Source organism: Xenopus laevis, chromosome 3L (assembly GCF_017654675.1).
Source record: "Xenopus laevis strain J_2021 chromosome 3L, Xenopus_laevis_v10.1, whole genome shotgun sequence".
In the NCBI taxonomy this organism is placed as follows: domain Eukaryota; kingdom Metazoa; phylum Chordata; class Amphibia; order Anura; family Pipidae; genus Xenopus; species Xenopus laevis.
The window spans coordinates 59,358,388-59,381,278 of NC_054375.1; the positions used below are offsets into that span (position 1 = coordinate 59,358,388).

The 22,891-nt window shown below is 38.0% G+C and overlaps 1 protein-coding gene across 4 annotated transcripts in view; it reads right to left on the reverse strand.

Annotated features, from left to right (window-relative positions):
- mon2.L (MON2 homolog, regulator of endosome-to-Golgi trafficking L homeolog) overlaps positions 1-19,083 on the reverse strand; it is a 56,971-nt gene extending 37,888 nt beyond the window's left edge. For 3 of the 4 annotated variants that reach the window (XM_041585076.1, XM_041585075.1, XM_041585073.1), the window contains exons 1-11: positions 18,735-19,083; positions 9,779-9,842; positions 8,906-9,033; positions 6,280-6,411; positions 5,054-5,183; positions 4,722-4,819; positions 3,852-3,977; positions 3,069-3,263; positions 1,870-1,994; positions 1,569-1,708; positions 559-712 (exon numbers count right to left, since the gene is read on the reverse strand). In XM_041585076.1, coding sequence (XP_041441010.1) covers positions 559-712; positions 1,569-1,708; positions 1,870-1,994; positions 3,069-3,263; positions 3,852-3,977; positions 4,722-4,819; positions 5,054-5,183; positions 6,280-6,411; positions 8,906-9,033; positions 9,779-9,842; positions 18,735-18,854 — 1,412 coding nt within the window. In that variant the 5' untranslated portion in view covers positions 18,855-19,083. 4 annotated transcript variants of the gene reach the window in all.
- Between the last annotated feature and the right edge of the window lie 3,808 nt (positions 19,084-22,891).

The window sequence follows — 22,891 nt, forward strand, 5'->3', positions numbered from 1 at the left end:
AATTAATCCACAGCATTCAGCTCAGATTCAAAAGAAAACAGTTATGACCCATGGGCCCCCCTCAAGTCACTGATTGGTTACTGCCTGGTAACCAATCAGTGGAAACCAAGAGAACTGAAAAGCAGGAAGTGGTGTTCTGGCTATTATGTTAGACAACCAATCACTCCAGCCTTTATACATTACATTTTTGCCTAACTAACTAATTCCTTTAAAGGCACATTATATGATTTGTTTTCAATATACAACAAAATAAGAAATATTTTTTCTTAGCACTATGTGTCACTTATGGAAGAGCCATAAGTATATTTCAGAAAAAGTTATTGGATGGAGGGCAACAATATATGGCCTTCATTTGATACAGAGGCTGGTTTTACAGTATGGTCAGCAATCCAGAAATGACCAATCCACTGGCAGGAAATTAACATGGTTAACCCTAGCCCAAAACAAAATGCTACAAATGCACTGGATATAATGCCATACACCTTTCTATGTAGCAATGTATGGACTTCAGTATAAAAAGAGGTAGTAGTGAATTTGATTGGCGTACATATAACTTACTATGTAGCTTTAGCACTGCCTTGAATTGAAATGGTCAGGATGGGAATCCAGGTGCCTCTGTATTCAAAAGCAGGGAGTACTGTTGTATTACTAGTTGCAGCAGCCATTCCTGATGTGGTCGGATTTGAAGCTGGAGTTATGGAACTAGACCCACCTAAAGAAATATAATAATAATAATATTCTAAATAGACAAAGGAGGAAAAAACTGTCTAGCTCTTTCTACCACCAAAAAGAAATTATCGGTGAATTTACAGCATTTTGTGTAATTCTGTAGATGCCATGGACACGGATATGTAGAACTGTCTCATACTTACCACATAGCCTAGGTGGGGAAACTACTAACTCAAAGGTGCAACTTTCCTTATTTCGCAACCCAATAACACAAAACAAAAGCCAAAAAATCAACCTGATTTATGAAGTGTTTCAATCAAATCAAAGAGCAAGTGATTTTTGTTTATGTAATTCATTCAGTGAAAAACTGCATGTCCAAATCAACACGACATATGCAGCCATTTGGTTTAATATATGGGAAATCCAGCAGATAACATAGACTGTTGATGTATAAATCAACAAGGAATTTGACAAATGATTGCCTGTCTTTGTAATGTAAGGGATGGAACTATAGTGGATACACCAGTAACTTAGCAATTGAAATGTTAAGCTTGTAGAATCTTTCAAGCTAATGGGTCTGACATTTACAGGTGATGTTTCATTCAAAAGTTAATGTCACTAAACTTGTTTGATTGTCTTTCACTTATAGTACAACTTCTCACCTGCCTGGACAACAGCGTTTTCCATATGCAGTAATAGAACTATGCCACCATTTATGAGATGTGCAGCTAAAAAAAGAAAAAGCACCTGAAATGAACTTGTTTTTGAATGAACCATCATCTACAAATGGCAGGATTAAGAAAAAAGAACCACAACATATTTTTGCTGTTTTAGGAAAGAAGTATAACATAGGAAGGGCAAATAAAATACTTTGTGGTATTATTAGAAAATGTACTAACCAGGTGGGTTAGTGGTGGCAGATGCAGGCCCAGCACTTGGTATAAGGAAGAGAGATTGAATGAATGAACCAAGCGCATTCACAATATCACGGAAAACCTTTGTGGAGTGTTGTTTCATGTCATATGATTGACAGAAAGACCTGGTGGTAAAAAAAAAAAAAATTTATTTACTAAAATAAAAAATATCAATTGGTAAGGACTATGTCAGACGTGGCATTTTTAAGCCGTGCAATCAAGTACAGAAATAAAAATGCACATATAGGAACATGGATATATTAACGCAATCAATCAGTCATAGTACCTGAGTAGCTGTGGCTGCACACAGAGACGGTGTATGGATTCTACTGCTACAGCTCTCAACCACTGGGGCTTATCTGCATCCAAGAACTTGACAAGCAGAGACAGGAAAATCTCACATTCTGTTACCTACAACAAACATAATACAGATGACAAACAAAAATGACAGCACTTTCCTATCACATCTACCATCTATTATAATACTCAATGACTTATTATACTTATAATTTACCCTTCATTTTATTAATATGAAACGGACAACTGCAATGTTATTGCTAAAGATGTAAATAAACAAATAGCAGAAAACATTTACATTTTGGAGATTCTATAGTCCCAGTTCCTCTTCTTCCATCAGCCTTGTCATCATAATATGGAAGCCCTCACCCAGAAGCTTCAGTAAGGAAATGCTATAATTGGTATGCTATAGTTACATTTAACCCTTTCCTACCAGTAAATACTTTCTCACTTTCTCCCTTTGATACATGACGGACTTTTTTGTAATCTTCTTCAGCTTTGATTTCTGGACAGCAGTTAAAAAAAAAAAGTAATAATAATAATAATAATAATTCATGAATGGATGGGTACAGGAGCTACTACTTTTACAATAAGTTAACCTCTTCACCAAATGTCACCTCTGAAATCCAGACATGTATTGCAACACATCACTGGGGTTGGAAGCCTTCATGTAAATACTGTAAATGCACAGTGAGTGATGTGTAACTTGAAACTTCTATTTCACCAGCTAAGGGTGCTGCCACGTGGAGAGATTTCTTGCTTGTGGCTAAGCCTTCGGACAGCAAATCTCCTGAAAATACTTTGTTACCGGCAATAATATAAATCACTGGTGGGAAAACGTACCAGTCACTTGGACTGATTTTGCCTTGTGAGGAAACTTTGGGCAACACTGGAAAACAAAGCAATGCATATGTTTTCACACCAGCGATTTACATTATTGCCAGTGGGAAAGCAATTTTACGACTGAAGACAAATCTACCTTTGTGCTATTGCCCAAAAGCCACTTTTCCTCCCTTAGCAGCTATAGAGTTTACATCACCACCTACATTACTTTTTTTCGGTATCTTGAATATATGTTTATAGACAACAAATACAAGTCCCATGCAATAAAACAGCATTCAATAAAATTAACAAGACAATAGCACATTTGTACTAAATTTGCTAAATATAACCTTTTTATACACTTACCAAAAGACTGTAGAATTGCTTAATCAGGACAGATACAACTCTAAGGAGACGCATACAGATTGGAAAATATGGCTTCTCAACAGGAGCTGGTGAAGAGTTGCTGTTGGAGCCTTGGCGAAACTTAATATTTGGTGAAAACAATTTAATCACAAGAGGGCAAACTCTTTCCTTAAGCAGGAAACTAAATTCCTGATGCTGCAAAAAAAAAAAATACAAAAAATATATTTTTTATTTCCTATTATTTTATTATTCATTAGGATTACTAATCGGAAAGTACTGATGAACACCGAGGGCTGTGCATAACATGGAGAATTGAGAACTAACTGTAGGTGAAGGAGAACTTAACATGGAACTGTCATTTGTTGAAATAATGCAAAGTTGAGAAGATAGACAATTTTAGAAGCATTCCATTGTGGGTAATACTATTTCTAATACATGTAAATAAGAAATTCCAAGCAATTATTTTTCACTTTTTCTACACTCAGAATGCCAACTGTCAACTCAAGCTGACATAACATCAAACCAAAACCATAATATATGAGCCTATAAAGCCAGCGGACCCAATCCTAAAACAGCCTGACAACGGTTTATGTAACTTTGTTTTTTCTCTATCCATAAGCCAGTGCCATGAATGTTGCATGTTTCTTTGAAATTTGCTAAGGTGTAGGGATGCTCTCAAAAAAAGTGCAAATATATTTCTTATATATGGGTATCACTCTAATCGGGAAAAAGTGCAGATTTAAATATTCAGCAACAATACACAATAAGGTCATACTTTCTTACCTGTAAGAACACCTGCGGAAAGTCATTAAGGACCGATTCCAAAAGTTCCAGACCAAATGTCCTTGTCATTTCTGTCATACCCACCAGCCAGTAGGGGGCATCAGCATTTACTAACTGACACAGATCCTAAGAAAAACAAGGTTACACACCAAATGAAATGCTGTAAATTAAAATAAATAGTCCTAACAAAATGAATATGTACTACATTTCAGTGAATACAGAATAAGATTCTCAAAACTGAAAGTGAAAGAAAAACCCAAAACATTACATTCTACCACTTATTTCTACCCACTTATTAGGTAGAAAAAGTTAAGTATTACAAAAGTTCAGCTTTGCCAAAAAATATTAAAGGAGCCAAGACCGGGCTAGCAATCTGTGGGTTCTGGAAAATGCCAGAGGTGTTGCTGTAAAATGCTATAGACAGTCACTATTAATTGGGCTGGTGGCAGGGGGCAGTTTTGGGCTTCGGTTTACTTGGAATGCCAGGGCCTATTTTGAATCCCAGTCCAGACCCGAAAGGAGCACATATCACAAATCTACAATATCTTAAGAAAAAGTACGGAAGTTACTTTTGATATTATGATTCACTAAAATACCAATTAATTACTACAGGAGCTATGAAGTGAACATGGTCAAATGGTCTAGACACACACTAATCAATCAAAGTTGGTTTTAACTGAATCATGCTAGTTCCAATTAGGAAATTGTGTGTCTCAGGCAATCATTCTGACATCAATATAGCAATTTGGACAAAAAGGTGGTATTATGTTTTGTTATGTGAATCGCTATATAAGACAAGAGGTAATAAAATAAATCTCCAAAGTAATTATGTCAAGATGTACAATAAGTAGAAAAGCCAAGCTTTAATACCTGGAAGAGCATGTATGCATCCTTAGCACAGGGCTTTAAAGTACTGACAGATCTTCTATTGCTGTTTCCAGTGACAGGTATCGGTTGTTCCACTGCATCTTTAAGCAAAGAAAAGGACAGCATTAAAATGTCAGACTCACTACTAAAAAGGCATTCTGAATTATTATCTGGACATTACAGCATGGCAATAAGAGAAGTGATGTATGTAACAAGAACAGCAAAAGATGTTACTTTAACAAAATGTATCTTCTAAGTCTCAAAGATTTTTCCATTTGTGATAAAATGCATTTTTAAGCAGAAATCCCAAATCAAAATGTGTATGTTTTTTTCACCTTTGTGGCGTTCATCTTCAGTTACCATCCTCTCAAATACCACAGTCACAACTTGTCTCACCGTAGCTGCAGCAGTGTTATTAGTTATATTATCCTTTGTGAAGTGCAGTCGAAAGCAAAGGACGATTGCCTGGAACAAACACGGCATCCATTTACAAAAAGTGCTTTTAGTGAGATTTTGCTTTCATAAAGTTGCTTCTAGAAAAGCAGCAGTGGCAAATCAGGTGAAATTATCACTCATCCCTTCCCATTCTGGACAACAGAAATTGACCTAAGTTTAGCAAACCATTCTCAGGCAGGAGTATCATACATGACGGATATTGTTCACAAAAGAAATTAAAGGAACAGTAACAATCAAGAAATGATTTGCTTCAGAAACACTACAAATAAGCTGCCATGTAACCATTCAAAGGAGAAAAGGCTCAGGTAAGACCTCAGATTAGCTCTGTAGAACATAACAGTGTTATCCACTATTTAACCTGTGCCATATAGCCTTTTTCAATTGCTGACATTGCTACACAGCAGCTTGTTTATATGAACTATAGTAGTGTTTCTGAAGCAAATAGATCAGCTTTACCAGTGCAGAGCAACACTACATGATATTTTCATCACTTTAAAACACTTTCATTTTATGGTTGTACTGTTCCTTTAAGTTAGCAGTTTCGTAGTGCAAAGGATAGCACTGCTGCCATGTAGTCCTAGGTTTAATTCCAGCCAAGGAAAGGACCTTGAATGCTCTCTATGACTGCATGTTTTTTTTCCCAGGTGCTTGGTTACTCCATAAATTCCAAAAATATACAGGAAGTTGTACTGGCTCCACAGTGTGTATGTGAATTCGATTGGGACCTTAGATTATAAATTCAACTGGGGCAGGCAGTGTTGTGAATGATGTACAAGTGCTGTGGAATTTGTTGGCACTATGTAAAAATAATAATAAACTAAATAATTTCACTGTAAGCTCTGTACTGGGCTTAGATAAAAAAATTATTTTACATGTATACATACATATGCTTTGTAAAGGTTATTGCTGACAAATTTCTATTTTTATTATACACTGTACTGCCTGTTTTATCTGTAGGGTGGTTATGAAATATGATATCCAAGTTCCCATCATTTTACAAAGATACGTCAGGTATGATGAGCAATATATAGATAGATATATATATATAGATAGAGATATATATATATATATATATATATATATATAAATATATAAAAGCAATTACCTTTGAAAGGGATTCATCATGGACTACTGTGTTGGTTGTCAGAAGCACAAGTACAGTCTGAAGCAGCTTAAGTTCCTCAAGGCCATTTTCCATCAGCTGCCACAACATGTTGATGATATTACCAGCAGCACCCTGCAAAAGATTTAGAGATATTTACCTTGCTGAAATGTTGGTATTCCCTTAAAGGGGACCCGTCACCCAAAAAAATTATTCAAAATCCTATTGTATCACATTAGTGAAGCAAAATGACACTATATAAATTACAGTCATATGAAAAAGTTTGGGAACCCCTCTTAATTCTTGGGAGTTTTGTTTATCATTGGCTGAGCTTTCAAAGTAGCAACTTAATTTTAATATATAAAATGCCTTATGGAAAAAGTAGTATATCAGCAGTGACAAAGTTTATTGGAAAATATGCAATATGCAGCATAACAAAATTAGACAGGTGCATACATTTGACCACTCCAATAGAGATATTACATCAATATATAGTTGAGCCTCCTTTTGCAAAGGTAAAAGCCTCTAGACACCTCCTATAGCCTTTGATGAGTGTCTGGATTCTGGATGGCGGTATTTTTGACCATTTGTCCATACAAAATTTCTCCAGTTCAGTTTAATTTGATGGCAGCCGAGCATGGACAGCCTATAGATTTTCTATGATATTCAAGTTGGGGGACTGTGACGGACATTTCAGAATATTGTACTTCTCCCTCTGCATAACTGCCTTTGTAGATTTCGAAAGTGTGTTTAGGGTCATTGTCTTGTTGGAATATCCAACTCCTGTGTAACTTCAACTTTGTGACTGATGCTTGAACATTATCCTGAAGAATTTGTTGATATTGGGTGGAATTCATCCGACCGTCGACTTTAACAAGGGCCCCAGTCCCTGAAGTAGCCACACAGCCCCACAGCATGATGGAACCTCCACCAAATTTGACAGTAGGTAGCAGGTGTTATTCTTGGAATGCAGTGTTCTTCTTCCGCCATGTAAATCGCTTTTTGTTATGACCAAATAACTAAATTTTTGTCTCATCAGTCCAAAGAACTTTGTTCCAAAATGACTATGGCTTGTCTAAATGAGCTATTGCAAACAACAAGCGACTGTTTGTGGCGAATGCGGAAAGGGCTTCTTTCTCATCACCCTGCCATACAGATGTTCTTTGTGCAAATTGCGCGGAATTGTAGAACGATGTACAGATACCCCATCTGCAGCAAGACGTTCTTGCAGGTCTTTGGAGGTGATCTTTGGGTTGTCTGTCGGTTGTCTGCTTTGACTGTCACTCTTCAGATGATTCAAACAGAAGCACAACTTGCAATTGACCACCTTAAATACCTTTTATCATGATTGGACACAGCTTCCTATGAAGTTCAAGGCTAGTATTGAGTGATAACATGCATTAAAATGAGCAAAATTACAAGGGTACCCAAATTTTTGCACAGGCAGTTTTTCACATTTCATTTAATCTCATACAACTGAATACTGCTTCACTAAAAATCTTTGTTCATAAAAAACCCCCGTACTCAGATGTTCCTGGGAAATGAAAGTGTTTATAGTGAAGTAAATTATTATGTAGGCTTAGAGGGGTTCTCAAACTTTTTCATATGACTGTATATGAATCTTGTTTCCTTCAGTCTGGGAATTCATAATTATAGCAAGCAGGCAGGAGCCATTCTGTGGACACTGTTAAGGCAAGGCAAGCCTTGCATCATTTCAGCATCTTGTTTGTTGACCAGAATGGGGGGCCCCCCAATGTCCTTCCCCATTCCCTGGCTACACAGTTAAACTGTGAAGAGAATGGGGGAATGTGTGGAGAGAAGCGAAATCTAGGAAGTGCTGAACGGAAAGTGAAAGTAATTGTCTGCCCCGCAGATATGCCTAAAGCATAGAGGAGGAGCAGACAATTTTTGATCGACAGCTGAGATTTTTAAATGAGCTTACAACAGCTATAAATGCTTTAATAAAAAAAAAAAAAATAGAAATTGGATTTCATGTTTAATTTGAAAAAGACTTTTATTATACAGCTATTTGTGTCTGGGTGACAGGTCCACTTTAAACTTACTGCTACACGTTGTGGTTTTTTTTGTTTTCTAGATATCAGCATTTTTTTGGTTCTGGTTTCTTACAAGTGCCACAATTCGTCTTTGCTATAATGGGAAATGAGTTGTGGCAATTGCTGACATTTTGTTACTAAGCTTTTCACCAAAAAAAATGTCATATCATTTAGATGTAAATGTGCAAATATTTCAAGTGTTTCAAGGGGTAATAGTTTCAGTGATGTAGACAATGTTAAATATCAAAGAAGAACCTTTAATAGTTAAAATCTTAATTTTCCTGCTAACAGAATCAATGTTTGTACAAAGAACTCAACCCAATAATATATACCTCAAACTAACAATTTTAACAGTGATCAGTGTAGATTTATAGTGGAGACATATCATCCAGTGAGGAACAACATACATAAATTCAAATACTTCATCGTAGCAATCCCTCTAATATGCACAAATTCCACGATGTCCCTGAAATGTGCAACACTGATGCAATTAGAGGTTTGCTTGTTCCACTCACATCTTACTGACTTGTTTCCCCTAAGGAAATGAGCAGTACCCTGATCTGTGATCACCATACCTCAGACACCACTTCATGTGACATGAGTCTCTGGATAGCAGCAAGGCAAAGCTGGGTTATTTTCTGTTCTTTTGTTCCGCAGCCCATGAGGAAAGGCTGGACTACTTCAGAACTGTTCTCCTTCAAAGCTTGCCAAAAAAAAAAAAAAAAAAATGTGTTTACATTTATTGTACTACTAGACCAAACCACAACACATTACTTCACAGATTAAATACAATGTATCTAAGAATATTTTAAAAATGAAGTAAAGTACTTTAAAGTATTATTTTGCTATCCCACTCAGCATTCCTTTTTCCTTACTCATATTGCCATTACCAAAGCAGTGGCATACCCTTTTCAACCCTGAAATCAAGTCCATTTGAGTTCACACCACCCATTCCTTGGCCTGCATAGCATGCACTCAGCCATTGCAAGTTCAAAAGCACTAAAAGTTGGTTAAATGCACCAACTAGCCATTATATTGGAAACCTGATTAAGCTAAATTAGGTAGTTGTGAAACATTCTAAATTTCAGGGGCCTCAGGTAGTGGAGGGGGGGCAAAGTTTAACATGATTATGTAACAAAATACCCAATTCTCTTATTTCTATTAATATCCCCTCAAAAAATAAATGAAGACCGTTTGAAATGTTGCTTAGAATTGGCCATTCTATGACATTCTTAAAGTTAAGCAGTGAAGCAGCCTGTTTGAAGATAGCTAGGCAAATCTCAAGCAGTCACTTTTGAGACTGGAAAGAAAACCAAAGAGTTTATGAAGTCATATTGGCAAAAACATGATGAAAATCTTTCCAAAAGTGAAAAGAGACCATCATTTCTAAACAATGGAAGTAATGAGGTGGAAAGTAAATATATGCAGTCCCTTATGTTAATATTTACCTGTCAGTACGTCAGGGCTCCTTGCTGCTATGTTTTTCACCTTGACTATGCCTGATTCTGCAGCCTGAAAGAGACAGAAGGAGCATTAATATAGCAAGTCCTGCATCCTAATAATTTGAGCATTTATTTGTCCTCATTTTAAGAATAATTCCATCTGATATAATCGAACTATGCCTGTTGATTTGTTCCATATGGACACAATGCTGCTGAAATTTGCCTCAACAACTTGCCTCAGAAAAAACCCCACAGGCCTCAAATAAGTCTATGGGTCACAACTCTTCGCTAAGGTGCTGCTTATATTAACAAATAGATTTTTAAGCTCTCCTTGTTATGCTATTGCTTGAGTTATAAAATGCTGCATATCCTGTTTTCTAGTAGTGTGGTTACTTAAAGGTCAAAGAACACACAAAAATCCCTCAAAGAATCCCATTCGTATAGCCATTTTAGAAAAATTCAGAATATAGCTACTTTATGCTTTTTAGCACGTCACCATACCCTCTAGGCCAAAACTACATGGGAGATTTTGTTGCACCCTACAAGAGCAATGTAACTGTAGGATTAAAAATAATGTATGTGTAAAAAAAAAAAAAAAAAAAAAGATCTGTAACTACTTGTACATAAAGGCTTCACCATTCAATACCACATAATTGTCAGCAGAGAACACGGAATGCTGCAATTTCCTCCAATGTGATAATGCCTCATAGATTTGTGTATCTTATTGAGATGCAGATTTATGCAGTAGGGAGCATCAGATTTTGCAGCATCCCACAAAATCTCATGCTGTTGAACAGAGTTGCATGACAGGATTTTGTGGGACAGGTAAGTCTATCCTACTACAATCTCTCATGACGTTCTGGCCTTCATGGTGCACTTGTGCCCTCTTGTCACAGTTCAGTTTTACATTTGAACGTTGAATATATTTTTGGATTTTGATCCTGCTCCGTGCTGGCTAGACTTCCTTTCCACAGAAACAGACAAGAAGCCGTCAGTAAGAAAGTTCCATGTGTGTGGTGTAAACAGAAACATTGAGATGTTTGCCTTCAAATTCAAAATAGTGAAAGTATAATAACCTGGTACAAATGCATTTAGTGGTGTGAAAAACTATTTGCCCCCTTCCTGATTTCTTATTCTTTTGCATGTTTGTCACACTTAAATGTTTCTGCTCATCAAAAACCGTTAACTATTAGTCAAAGATAACATAATTGAACACAAAATGCAGTTTTTAAATGAAGGTTTACGTTATTAAGGGAGAAAAAAAACTCCAAATCTACATGGGCCTGTGTGAAAAAGTGATTGCCCCCCTTGTTAAAAAATAACTTAACTGTGGTTTATCACACCTGAGTTCACTTTCAAAGGTTATAAAGCCATTTCTAAAGCTTTGGGACTCCAGCGAACCACAGTGAGAGCCATTATCCACAAATGGCAAAAACATGGAACAGTGGTGAACCTTCCCAGGAGTGGCCGGCCGACCAAAATTACCCCAAGAGAGCAGAGACAACTCATCCGAGAGGCCACAAAAGACCCCAGGACAACATCTAAAGAACTGCAGGCCTCAGTTGCCTCAATTAAGGTCAGTGTTCACGACTCCACCATAAGAAAGAGACTGGGCAAAAACGGCCTGCATGTCAGATTTCCAAGGCGCAAACCACTTTTAAGCAAAAAGAACATTAAGGCTCGTCTCAATTTTGCTAAAAAACATGTCAATGATTGCCAAGACTTTTGGGAGAATACCTTGTGGACCGACGAGACAAAAGTTGAACTTTTTGGAAGGTGCGCGTCCCGTTACATCTGGCGTAAAAGTAACACAGCATTTCAGAAAAAGATCATACCAACAGTAAAATATGGTGGTGGTAGTGTGATGGTCTGGGGTTGTTTTGCTGCTTCAGGACCTGGAAGACTTGCTGTGATAGATGGAACCATGAATTCTACTGTCTACCAAAAAATCCTGAAGGAGAATGTCCGGCCATCTGTTTGTCAACTCAAGCTGAAGCGATCTTGGGTGCTGCAGCAGGACAATGACCCAAAACACACCAGCAAATCCACCTCTGAATGGCTGAAGAAAAACAAAATGAAGACTTTGGAGTGGCCTAGTCAAAGTCCTGACCTGAATCCTATTGAGATGTTGTGGCATGACCTTAAAAAGGCGGTTCATGCTAGAAAACCCTCAAATAAAGCTGAATTACAACAATTCTGCAAAGATGAGTGGGCCAAAATTCCTCCAGAGCGCTGTAAAAGACTCGTTGCAAGTTATCGCAAACGCTTGATTGCAGTTATTGCTGCTAAGGGTGGCCCAACCAGTTATTAGGTTTAGGGGGCAATTACTTTTTCACACAGGTTTGGATTTCTTTTCTCCCTAAATAATAAAAACCCTCATTTAAAAACTGCATTTTGTGTTTAATTGTGTTATCTTTGACTAATAGTTAAATGTGTTTGATGATCAGAAACATTTTGTGTGACAAACATGCAAAAGAATAAGAAATCAGGAAGGGGGCAAATAGTTTTTCACACCACTGTAAATATGGTAGGTTTTGCTTTCTAGCACATAGGAAAATGACCCCCATATGTAATATAAGGCACTTAGTTTGCCCAGGAGCAGCAAACCCTAGTAACCAATAAGATGTATGATCCTAAACAGGAGACCAGTAAATTCTTCTGGCTGATTGGTTGCTATGGGTTTCTGCACCTGGGCAAATGTAGTGCCTTTTATTACATAACCCCATTAGACTAACATTTAAGGGCTGTTTACTGTAGTAATTTTGCACTGGTCTGACTTTTAGCAACAATTTAAATAAAACCTGCACATCAGAGAAAGACGATGCAGTCACCAATACAATTTCTGAGGCCAGAAATGGTGATCTATGGTACATTATACAGAATAAGTACAGTATATATATATAAAGCAGGAGAGAGCTGTTTCACAGAGCCGTAAATAGTTCATAGTCCGAGTGATGATTGGGCTGTAAAAATGTCTTAATTTGTGAATAATTCTAGCAGCAAGTTTCATTACCGTTGCACGTTAAGCTTGATGAAAGGCCAGTTAGGGTGTTATCTTTTAGATTCCTAAATATAGTGACTGATCTGACACAATCCTGTAGACTACAGGGTTCCTCTTCAATAACCTTGAGACACTTAGGGGCAGATTTATCAAACTGTGAGTTTAGAGCTTAATAAAAACTCACCGAAGTTCTAGTCTTTCCTGTGGGATTTTTAGAATCGTATTTTTCAAATGGTGAGTTCTAACCTTCACCCATTGATAAATACAATTCTAAAAATTCCATAGGAATGAATAGAACGTGGGTGGGTTTTTATTTATTAAGCTAAAGTTACATTTTGATAAATCTGCCCCTTAGGGGCAGATACATTGAGTATAGGGGATAATCAGTGTATCTTCTTTATTGTGCAGGGGTTTTTTTGGGGGTTTTTTTACAGACATGTTTTTTCAGAATAAAATAAAAAGCTCACCATCTAAAACCAGACAACTTTTTATTTTTGGAGAATAAAATTCCCAAAATAAATTCTCACTAATGGCAAAAAAAAACAATTGGTGCATTAAATGTAAGATTAAGTTCTTGCTTGCATCTTTTTTAAATACATTTTCCACTTAACTGCAATTTTCACAATAGTACCACAATGCTCAGGCATGAGATTAACTTGAAAAGAACAGAGAAAAAAAGTGTCAGCACTTAGCGCTAATATCTGGTGTGGAAACCTACTTTGCTATTTTTTTCAAATAAAACATAAAAGCAGTTTGTGAATCCCTTCCAACCAATACAAATAGGATTCATACCTTTACAACCACATGTACATACAATTGAACCACATGTACTTTTCAAGGGGATCAATCTTCATTATGTTTTTTTTTTTTTCAGAGTAAAAAGGAGGGGGGTAGAGTCTGGGGGAAATAAGGCAGTCTGAAGACCATAAAGTGCACAATATAGCCAAGGTCTTGTAGGATTACCCAGGGATCCCAAATTACATTAAGGGGCAAATTTACTTAAGGTCGAATATCGAGGGTTAATTAACCCTCGGTATTCGACTGCCGAATTGAAATCCTTCAACTACGAATATCTAAGTCAAAGGATTTACCGCAATCCGTTCGATCGAATGAAAAATCGTTCGATTGAACGATTAAATTCTTCGAATCGTTCAATTCGAAGGATTTTAATCCATCGATCGAACGATTTTTCTTCGACCCAAAAAAGCTTAGAAAGCCTATTTTTTTAAAGAGACAGTACTTAGACTATCGAATGGTCGAATAGTCAAACGATTTTTAGTTCGAATCTTTCGATTCGAAGTCGTAGTCGAAGGGCGAAGTAGCCCATTCGATGGTCGAAGTAGCCAAAAAAAACATTTGAAATTCAAAGTTTCTTTTTCCTCTATTCCTTCACTCGAGCTAAGTAAATGGGCCCCTAAATGTGATTCACCATTTTTTTCCAAAAGGCCAGAGAGTTCAGTAGGATGACTTTTTGGCACAGAGGAAAAGTTGGAAGTAGCACAGCGCAGTATCATAACTGCACATATTTAATTGCCCAATTTAAAATGTAAACTGTCATTTGATCAGCTTAATAGGTACTATATAAATATGGCTGATTGCTGAATGGCTACATCGACTGTATAGGGGGGGTGTTACAGGTTTTGAACACATTGTAAATGTTAAGATATACACTGAGGTGTATAGAAAGAATAGGAGCTCCTTGGTAAGAACTGATTTTTCGAAAAAAAAATTTTTTATTGCGCTTTCAAAGAAAGAAACTAAATTACAACAGTTGATTAGCATAAAAGTTGAGCAGAGAAATCCGCTGCCTGATTTTATTTTATATAAGAGAATCTGCTTTGTGACATTAGAAAGGCACATAATTATGTCCCCTTTGTACCAGTTAAATGATAGTTACTGTTAAACGCCCAAACTACTCTTGTTTCCTGAGCAACTACCAAAAGAATAAGCCCACATATTAGCTGCCAGCACCCAAGCAAAAAAAAAGAAAAAAGAAAGAAATGTTTGTTCTTTCTTTCCTTTCTTTCTCTTTTTACACAAAAAAATGTCATCCTTAACAGGTTTTGTTTCCATACTGATGCTCGTATAATCCTTTTTTTCAAAGTCATGGGCAAAACATGTTCACCGTGCATTTTGAATAAAACCTATTCATATATTTTACAATACATAACTAGGTTATATTTCCTATTTAGCAAAGTTTTCAGGCTTTGCATAATACTAAAAAGGTAGCAATGCTATTGTAACTTTTGAGTCCTTGAGGTTCAAACAACTTTTGTAAAAGTAGAAATGGAAATACATTTACATTCTTTAGAAATATTCTTATATAAAGATTTTTAGGAACAGATCTTTTTAATGCTAGCAAATTAAATTGAATGGCCATTACACTAATGAATTACTAGAAAATAATTTCCATTGAACTTACTTAGTCTTGTCAAGTTGACAATGATACTCCTTTCCTTGGGAAAAAATTATCTCAAGCATAATTGCCTAATAAATAATAATGTGTTACTAAAATCTAGCGAACATAGTACACTCACTACATGCCCATAAATAAAATTCACTGTGCAAATAACATTGGGGGGCACATTTACTTAGCTCGACTCGAGTGAAGGAATAGAAGAAAAAATACTTCGAATTTCGAAACGTTTTTTGGGCTACTTCGACCACGACTTTGAATCGAATGATAGTCGATAGTCGAAGTACTGTATCTTTAAAAAAAACTTCGACCCCCTACTTCGCCAAGTAAAACCTACCGAGGTGCAATGTTAGTCTATGGGGAATGTCCCCATAGGCTTCCTAACAATTTCTGATCGAAGGAAAATCGTTAGATTGATGGATTAATATCCTTTGAATCGTTCGATATGAAGGATTTAATCGTTCGAACGAACAAATTTTCCTACGATCGTTCAATCGAACGAATTGCGGTAAATCCTTCGACTTCGATATTCGAAGTCGAAGGATTTAACTTCGACAGTCGAATATCGAGGGTTAATTAACCCTCGATATACGACCCTAAGTAAATCTGCTCCTGGGAGTCAAGACAAAGTATACCAAACCTTACAAATAAATAGAATATTCATTCAATTTAAAGCTTTTTATTGCGTGTTGGCTTTTATGTTAAAAATATGTTAAATACTGTGTTTTACAAATGCTGGCTGAATTAATGACAGCTGACCAATGGTGCAGGAGTGCATTTCTATAGTATCCAGACAACATTATATGGTCATATTTTTCTGGACAACCCTTAAAAGATGACTTGTCCTCTGCTGGAACAAGCACTGCCAAGTTTTCCAAGCACAAGAACTATGAGCTGGAAGCAAAAATGTATTTGGTTGGGCAGCTGCACACAAGAATGCGATCATCATGTGCATTGCCAAGTGACAGCAAGACTGATGTAAAGTTCACTGTTCTGGTCTCCTCAATGCTCCACTTTTTGCTTTTTTCCTGGAATGAATTGATCTCATGGGATGGCGGTGGGGTGTACAGCACACTGAGCCTAGTGTCCGGTAAGTGCTCCCACTAAACAATTTTTCTGGACTCTAATGTGGTTGTATTACAATCACATTCTTTATGAAGGCTCAGTAGGACTGGGAGGTATGGGAAAGACAAAAAGGGCAGTTACACATTTACTAATGTACAGATGGGCAATAACAGTTTACATGAAAAACAGGGTAGCAGATGAGGGTCACTAAAAGAATTGCAACAAAAGAATACATCTGCATGGTAAAGATCATGAAAGGACTGCTAGAGTAGACATACCGAGGTTTAGAAAGAAAGGTTACATTTCATGAAATAATCAGGAATACAGGCCAAAAGATATAAAACACATTTTAATTCTGCATTGGTAAAACCCATCACGTGCCCAAGCCCCACATCTAATGTAACTCCATAGAGCTTGTGATCTGAAGACTGTCAGTGCAGTCTTTGAGTTAAAATGTGAAGGTAGGGCACTGTTGTAGGAAAGTAGACTTTGAATTTTTTTTTTTTTTTTTAATTACCTATTTTTGAGCTATAAAACTTTGAAGCCTTCCTTGCATGGATCACTTCCTCAACAGCTTACGTTTCATTTTCCAAGCTGAAATATCACATTCCAGTTTACAATGTAGCACTTTTCAGAGCTCTCCCTCACTGGCTTGAACACTGGAGATTACTGACAAGGAATGATCCACATGCTTCATTCATAGAATCATAGATACAATTTTTGCTGAAGTGCAAATGATTCTGTTTAAGTAGAGATTAAAGGGGTCATTCACCTTCCAACACTTTTTTGCATCAGTTGTTTTCAGATAGTTCTTTATAGTCATAATTTATACAATAGTTGCCAATATTGCTAAGGAGCTGCTGAAAAATGTATCAAATAATGTAGCAAAATGTAACAGTTCAGAATCTGCACCTGAATTACTGAGCTGCCAGACTGAAACACAAGAGACAGGAATATTCAACTTTAAATTTCAATTTTGGAAAAAACAAAACAAAAAGCAATTAAAAAAAAAAAATTATTCTGAAAACAAGTGTTTGGAAGGCAAACAACCCCCTCTAAGTTAGAAGCACCATAATGTGTTGATTTGACCTTCACATTCAGGGGCAGATGTACTTAGGGTCGAATTTTGAGGGTTAATTAACCCTTGATATTCGACTGTCGAAGTTAAATCCTTCGACTTCGAATATTGAAGTCGAAGGATTTAGCGCTATTGATCCATTGATCGAACGAAATTCCTTTGATCAAAAAAGCTTAGAAAGCCTATAGGGACCTTCTCCATAGGCTAACATTGAGGTTCGGTAGGTTTTACTTGGCGAAGTAGGGGGTCAAAGTTTTTTTTAAAGAGACACTACTTCGACTATCGAATGGTCGAATAGTCAAACGATTTTTAGTTCAAATCGTTCGATTCGAAGTCATAGTCGAAGGTCGAAGTAGCCATTTCGAAATTCTACGTTTTTTTTATTCTATTCCTTCACTCGAACTAAGTAAATGTGCCCCTCAATATCTGCATTACTATGAGCCCCACATAGTTTGAGCTGTAAACTAGGACAAAACAGGTTTAAATATCATAATAAATATTTGCAGATGGAAAGAGAGGATGATATCTGGGATAGGGGTGGAAACAACCAGAAAAAAAAAACATCAGCAGCTGCAATTGTGTGCCGTCAATCTAATGTGACCGGCCTTCAAAGGCATGTCAAAGGACACACCCTTTGCCCATTTTCATTGGGAGACTAAAACTGGTTTGGAGGAAAATGGAAACAAACAGGAAGAGAGAAAGGTAACATAAGTAGTACCTAAAAAGAAAGCTCATAGTTTATCATCTGACGGGTGTGAGTGGATTTTTTAAATGAACAGTTTATGTTTTAATATTCGATATGGAACAGCAAGAAAGAACATTTGGAACTCCTCTTAGGGTAATAAGATGGCATAAGAATGCATGATTTGTTGAGCAAAGGATAAGATCACAATGGTGTACAGACTGGGTGTATATGGATATGGGGTCAGAAGATTTTGAAATAAAAAATGACTTTTGGGGTGACATGAGTGTGACAGTAACAAGGGGATTGTGGTCAATTTGGGATTCAAGATGGCTACTGACAGCTTGGCTTCTGATGAAATGCCATTAAGCAAGAGCTGCTATGGGAAAAGTGGAAGAAGGTGCGAGTAGGTGGAGCAGCCTAGAGTCTGTAAGGGGATATATTTGCCTGGGGAGGTGCATGATTATGCCTTTTAAACTACAGTTCCCAGGAGCCTTTGCCTGCATCGAGCTGAAGTTTGCCTTGTAAAGAATCGTCAAATTACTCTTCCCACTGTAGCACACTCTTGGAAAGCCCCATTATAATTAAAATTGCTAATAGCTTTACAGGCTGGTATCTATATCAATAGCATAAGTGTTATAGTGATAGACTAGCGGTGACACATAGCAGGGCACCACTCTGTGACAGTGCGAGCATATAAAGTACGAATAGGGTCATTACCTCTTTCACTGGGGGGAATTTCTTCTTGCATTCCATGGACAAGCCCCGGAGATCACTCTGCATGTTATCCAGAAGCTTTTTGATGGCCTCCGGGCTGCTGGTGGTGCTGGTGGAGGACATGTTGCCTCGTCCTTTCAATTCTGAACAGGGAAGGGAACTGGAGGCGAGAACCCGGTACTTTGCACCCTATTGATATTCTTTTCGCTCAAGCTCGTGTCATGATTCCCCACCGCTGTCTGCTAGAGCTGTCAATCCCCTAACTCCGCCATCTCTCCGGGCTCCCACAATCCCCAGCGTCAACACTGACACGTCACTGCGACTTCCGTCAACACAGATGGGCAGACTTATGGCGCAGGCGCAGAAATGTGATGAGCCATGTCACGTGGAACAGCCTTGTTGGCGTCAGCTATAACGAATTATTAATGTGTATATATAGTAACTTATTTCTGGCCACAATGACACTTTCAAGAAAAGCCTGATTACTTTGTAAAGGGATACTATTGAGAAAATGAGCATTTAATAAAAGCTTCTGCATACTAAAATAACACATTCTCTAAATATGATCAATTACAAGTTAATACTGTTCAAACTCTAAAATAATCAAGTTTATCTTCACCGTTAGGTCTAATATAGCCTTTGGGGGGGGGGGCTCTTTTTGTCTAGAAGAATGTATTAGTGTTCAGTATTATAAAATCACCAGAAATCCCTTTTCTTTACACGCATCATTTGTGTCAAAGTAATTTTGTTTTTGCTAGTAGTTATGGACCACCCAGGCCAGGTAGCAACCCTATTTAAAAAACATGGCCTCACACCCTATGTCTGATACCTCTTGGGGCAGGGCTGTCTTTACAACTTGTATCGCTTATAGTTTGTAAAGCTTTTAGCACTTTTTAAATAAAGGAATGGGACCTATTTTCCAAAATGCTTGGGACCTGGGGTTTTCCATAATTTGGATCTCCATAGTTTACTAAAATATGTTTCAAATACTAAATAAACCCAGTAGATTTGTTTTGCCTCCAGTGAGGATTGATTATACTTTAGCTAGGATCGAGTACAAGATACTGTTTCTTTATTACACAGAAAAAAGAAATCATTTTAAAATAAGTATTTGATGAAAATGGAGTCTATCCGAGGTAGCCTTTCTTTAATTCTGAGCTTTCTGGATAATGAGTTCCAGATAACAGATCTAGGGTTGCCACCTTTTTTCTATGTGTAAAACAGGCAGAGCGCGGGCCAGTGATGTCGGAGGGCAGGTAGGGTGACATTTAGGGGCGGGGCAGATGATGTTGGGGGCAGTGCTGTTGGGGGGTGGATCAGATGGCGTTAGGGGTGAGGTGGATGATGTAGGGGGAGGGACGGATGACGTGATGATCATCGATTGGCTGATCGCCATGTCATTCACTTCAATGTCCTGTCCAGATCTCCTAATTTGGAAATCCGGACGGGCACTTTTCAACTGGGCAACCATAGACGGATCCCATACCTGTATGTGATAATTATTGCAGTGCATGCAGTTACTGGTCCTTTTTTAATTTTTGTCACTGTTAAAGTGTTTGTATAACCTATTTTTTCCAGTGGCATTATGCTCATTAGGAGGAAATGCATAGCCTGACATAGTATTATAGTATCTATCTGTATGGGCTGTGAGGAAGTTGCTCCTCCTAATGCAAATCCCCAAGAATTCTGGATACTTCCCACTGACCATTTCCCAGTTCTTATTTCACCAGACTGACTGCAAGGTCACACTTCTCCTGGTTTCTTGTAGATGTTTATAACACTATAGCAGGTTTATGAAAGGTAATAAATGAAACTTGTTGCCAGACAACAGCTGAGGCATGCCTCATTTTGAAGGTCATTTAGCAGTGGTCTAACTAGCTGGTAGCAGAAATCCTTACCCTGTGCTCCATGATCCTTGTTCCTGACCCCTGTGACCCCTATTCCCATCCTGTGGTCCTCATTTCAGCATGGTCTTCTGGTGTGTGTGGCCAGGGGACCCATAGGTGTTGGTGGCCCACATATACTAAATTTTGCCAATGTCAATTAGGGTTCTTACACATGGGCTTTTTTTGTGCATTTGATATACATTTGAGATGCAGGTTTGAGCGTACCTAAATGTTTAAGCTAACTCAGGGGTCAGCAACCTTCTACTATCAAAAGAGCCATTTTGTCCCTCTTCCACTAAAGAAAAATAGTCTGGAGCCACAAAACATAACAAAGCTAATAAAAGTTTTAACCTTTTTTTAAATTTAACTGTTACAACAACAGAATACAACAAACAGAAGTGCAGTGTGTATGTGTAGACCTACTTTGAAATAAATGAAACACTGAATAGCCCTATTAAATGCTAGTGTTCTGTTAAATGTAACTTGTGTTTCTGAAGCTCCATGCTGATTTTCCCTCTCTTGTCTTGAGTGTGTGACCGCGGTTAGGACCATGATGAATCATCTTGCTGCGGCTCGGTCTTACCTGTTACCCCTGGGACGTCTATACAGCCAGTGGTCACACACTCAAGAAGCCACCAGCAGGTGCGAGGGCTGTATAGACGACATAACAGGCAAAACCGCAAGACGGAGCCACAGCAAGCAGGATGAAGAGCCGCATGAGGCTCCGGAGCCGCGGGTTGCCTACCCCTGAGCTAACTGATTCCATTATATTCTGCCTCTTTGTGCCTAAATGTATAAGCTAACTGATTCCATTGTAGTCTGTCTGTTTGTACCTAAATGTATAAGCTAACAGATTCCATTATATTCTGCCTGTTTGTACTCATGAGCATTCTGAGTTGTACTTTATTACATTTACATTTTATTGCGTTTAAAATGCAACATATGCGATGCACAATAAACACTTGTGCATAAGAGCCCTTTTTGTAGATATTCTTGGAACTATGGTTGATAGCAATGTTTTCCTATATTTACCCTTGTTAAGAGCTAAGGGGACCCTGAGCAAACGTTAGACCTTCAGAAGAAGCTGGAATTGAAAAACTCAGATAACCAACGGGCTACAGAATGTATGTTTTATGTATGGTATTGTGGGTTTCCTCTAAAAGAGCTGGAGAATTTGTTGGTGCGATATAAAGGCACTTTCACCATCTGTCTGTGCACCTTCATGTGCAGTGGAAAGTGACCCCTACTGGCTCAAAGGTGAAATGTCTATATTGTTCACAGAAACTGTAAATTTTCTTGTGGAGAACTGCATATCTTGTATAATATATCATACTCATAAAAACCCCTGTCATAAATTAAGTATTGTTAGTATCCTCATCAGCATTTAAGGGAATGACCACAAAATATTTTTTTTGCCTAATAAAAGAAAACATAATTCTAAGAAACTTTGTAATATACAAACGTTATATGTTTTTTTTTAATGATTTGTATATGTTATGCTACTGAAGGCAGTGTTTGTCCCTTTCTTTTCAATAATTTTTATTTGATTTTAGCATATATAAAAAGAACAACATGTTCTGGCAATCATGTAATAAAATCAGGTATCCATGTATAAGAGAAAAGGAGGAAAGAGGAAGAGAAAATCGGCCCTAGCTAGCCCGGATGGAGAAAGGAAATTGTAAGGCCCAAAGGCTTCAGGAGTAGTGAGGACCAGAGGAGGAGGTAGCAATGTCCAAGTTCGCAGTACAGATAAGGATGAGACGAGAGAATGGTCAAACAGGCAACAAGATCAGTCCAGGCAGAAGAGGTTCAAGGTCGAGGAATTCAGGCAAAGGTCGGTACACAATAGCAAAGTTTCACAAGATCACACCCAGGAGTAGCAAGCTAAAACCTATAATTGGGCACTGATGAATTTCCAGAGCTCCTTAATATAGGCCTAGATTTGGCGCCAATTTTGGACGCATCGGCGTCATGACGTGTGCGCGGACGCGCTGGCGTCAGCGACCGACGCGCCGGCGTCAGTGACCGACGCGCCGGCGTCAGCGACCGACGCGCTGGCGTCAGCGACCGACGCCGGCGCACATTATTGACGCCGACGTCCGTTCCGTTGCCGGCGACCAATCAGAGTGCGGGAAGAGGCAGGCATCATCCGGCTGCGTCCGTGAGGAACCAGGGAGCCACCATCTTGGACGCCATCTTGGCCACCATTTTCGGAACTGATCTCGGATTCCATTACAGTACCCCCCTCCCTAGGGGGGGCCTCAGGACCACCTG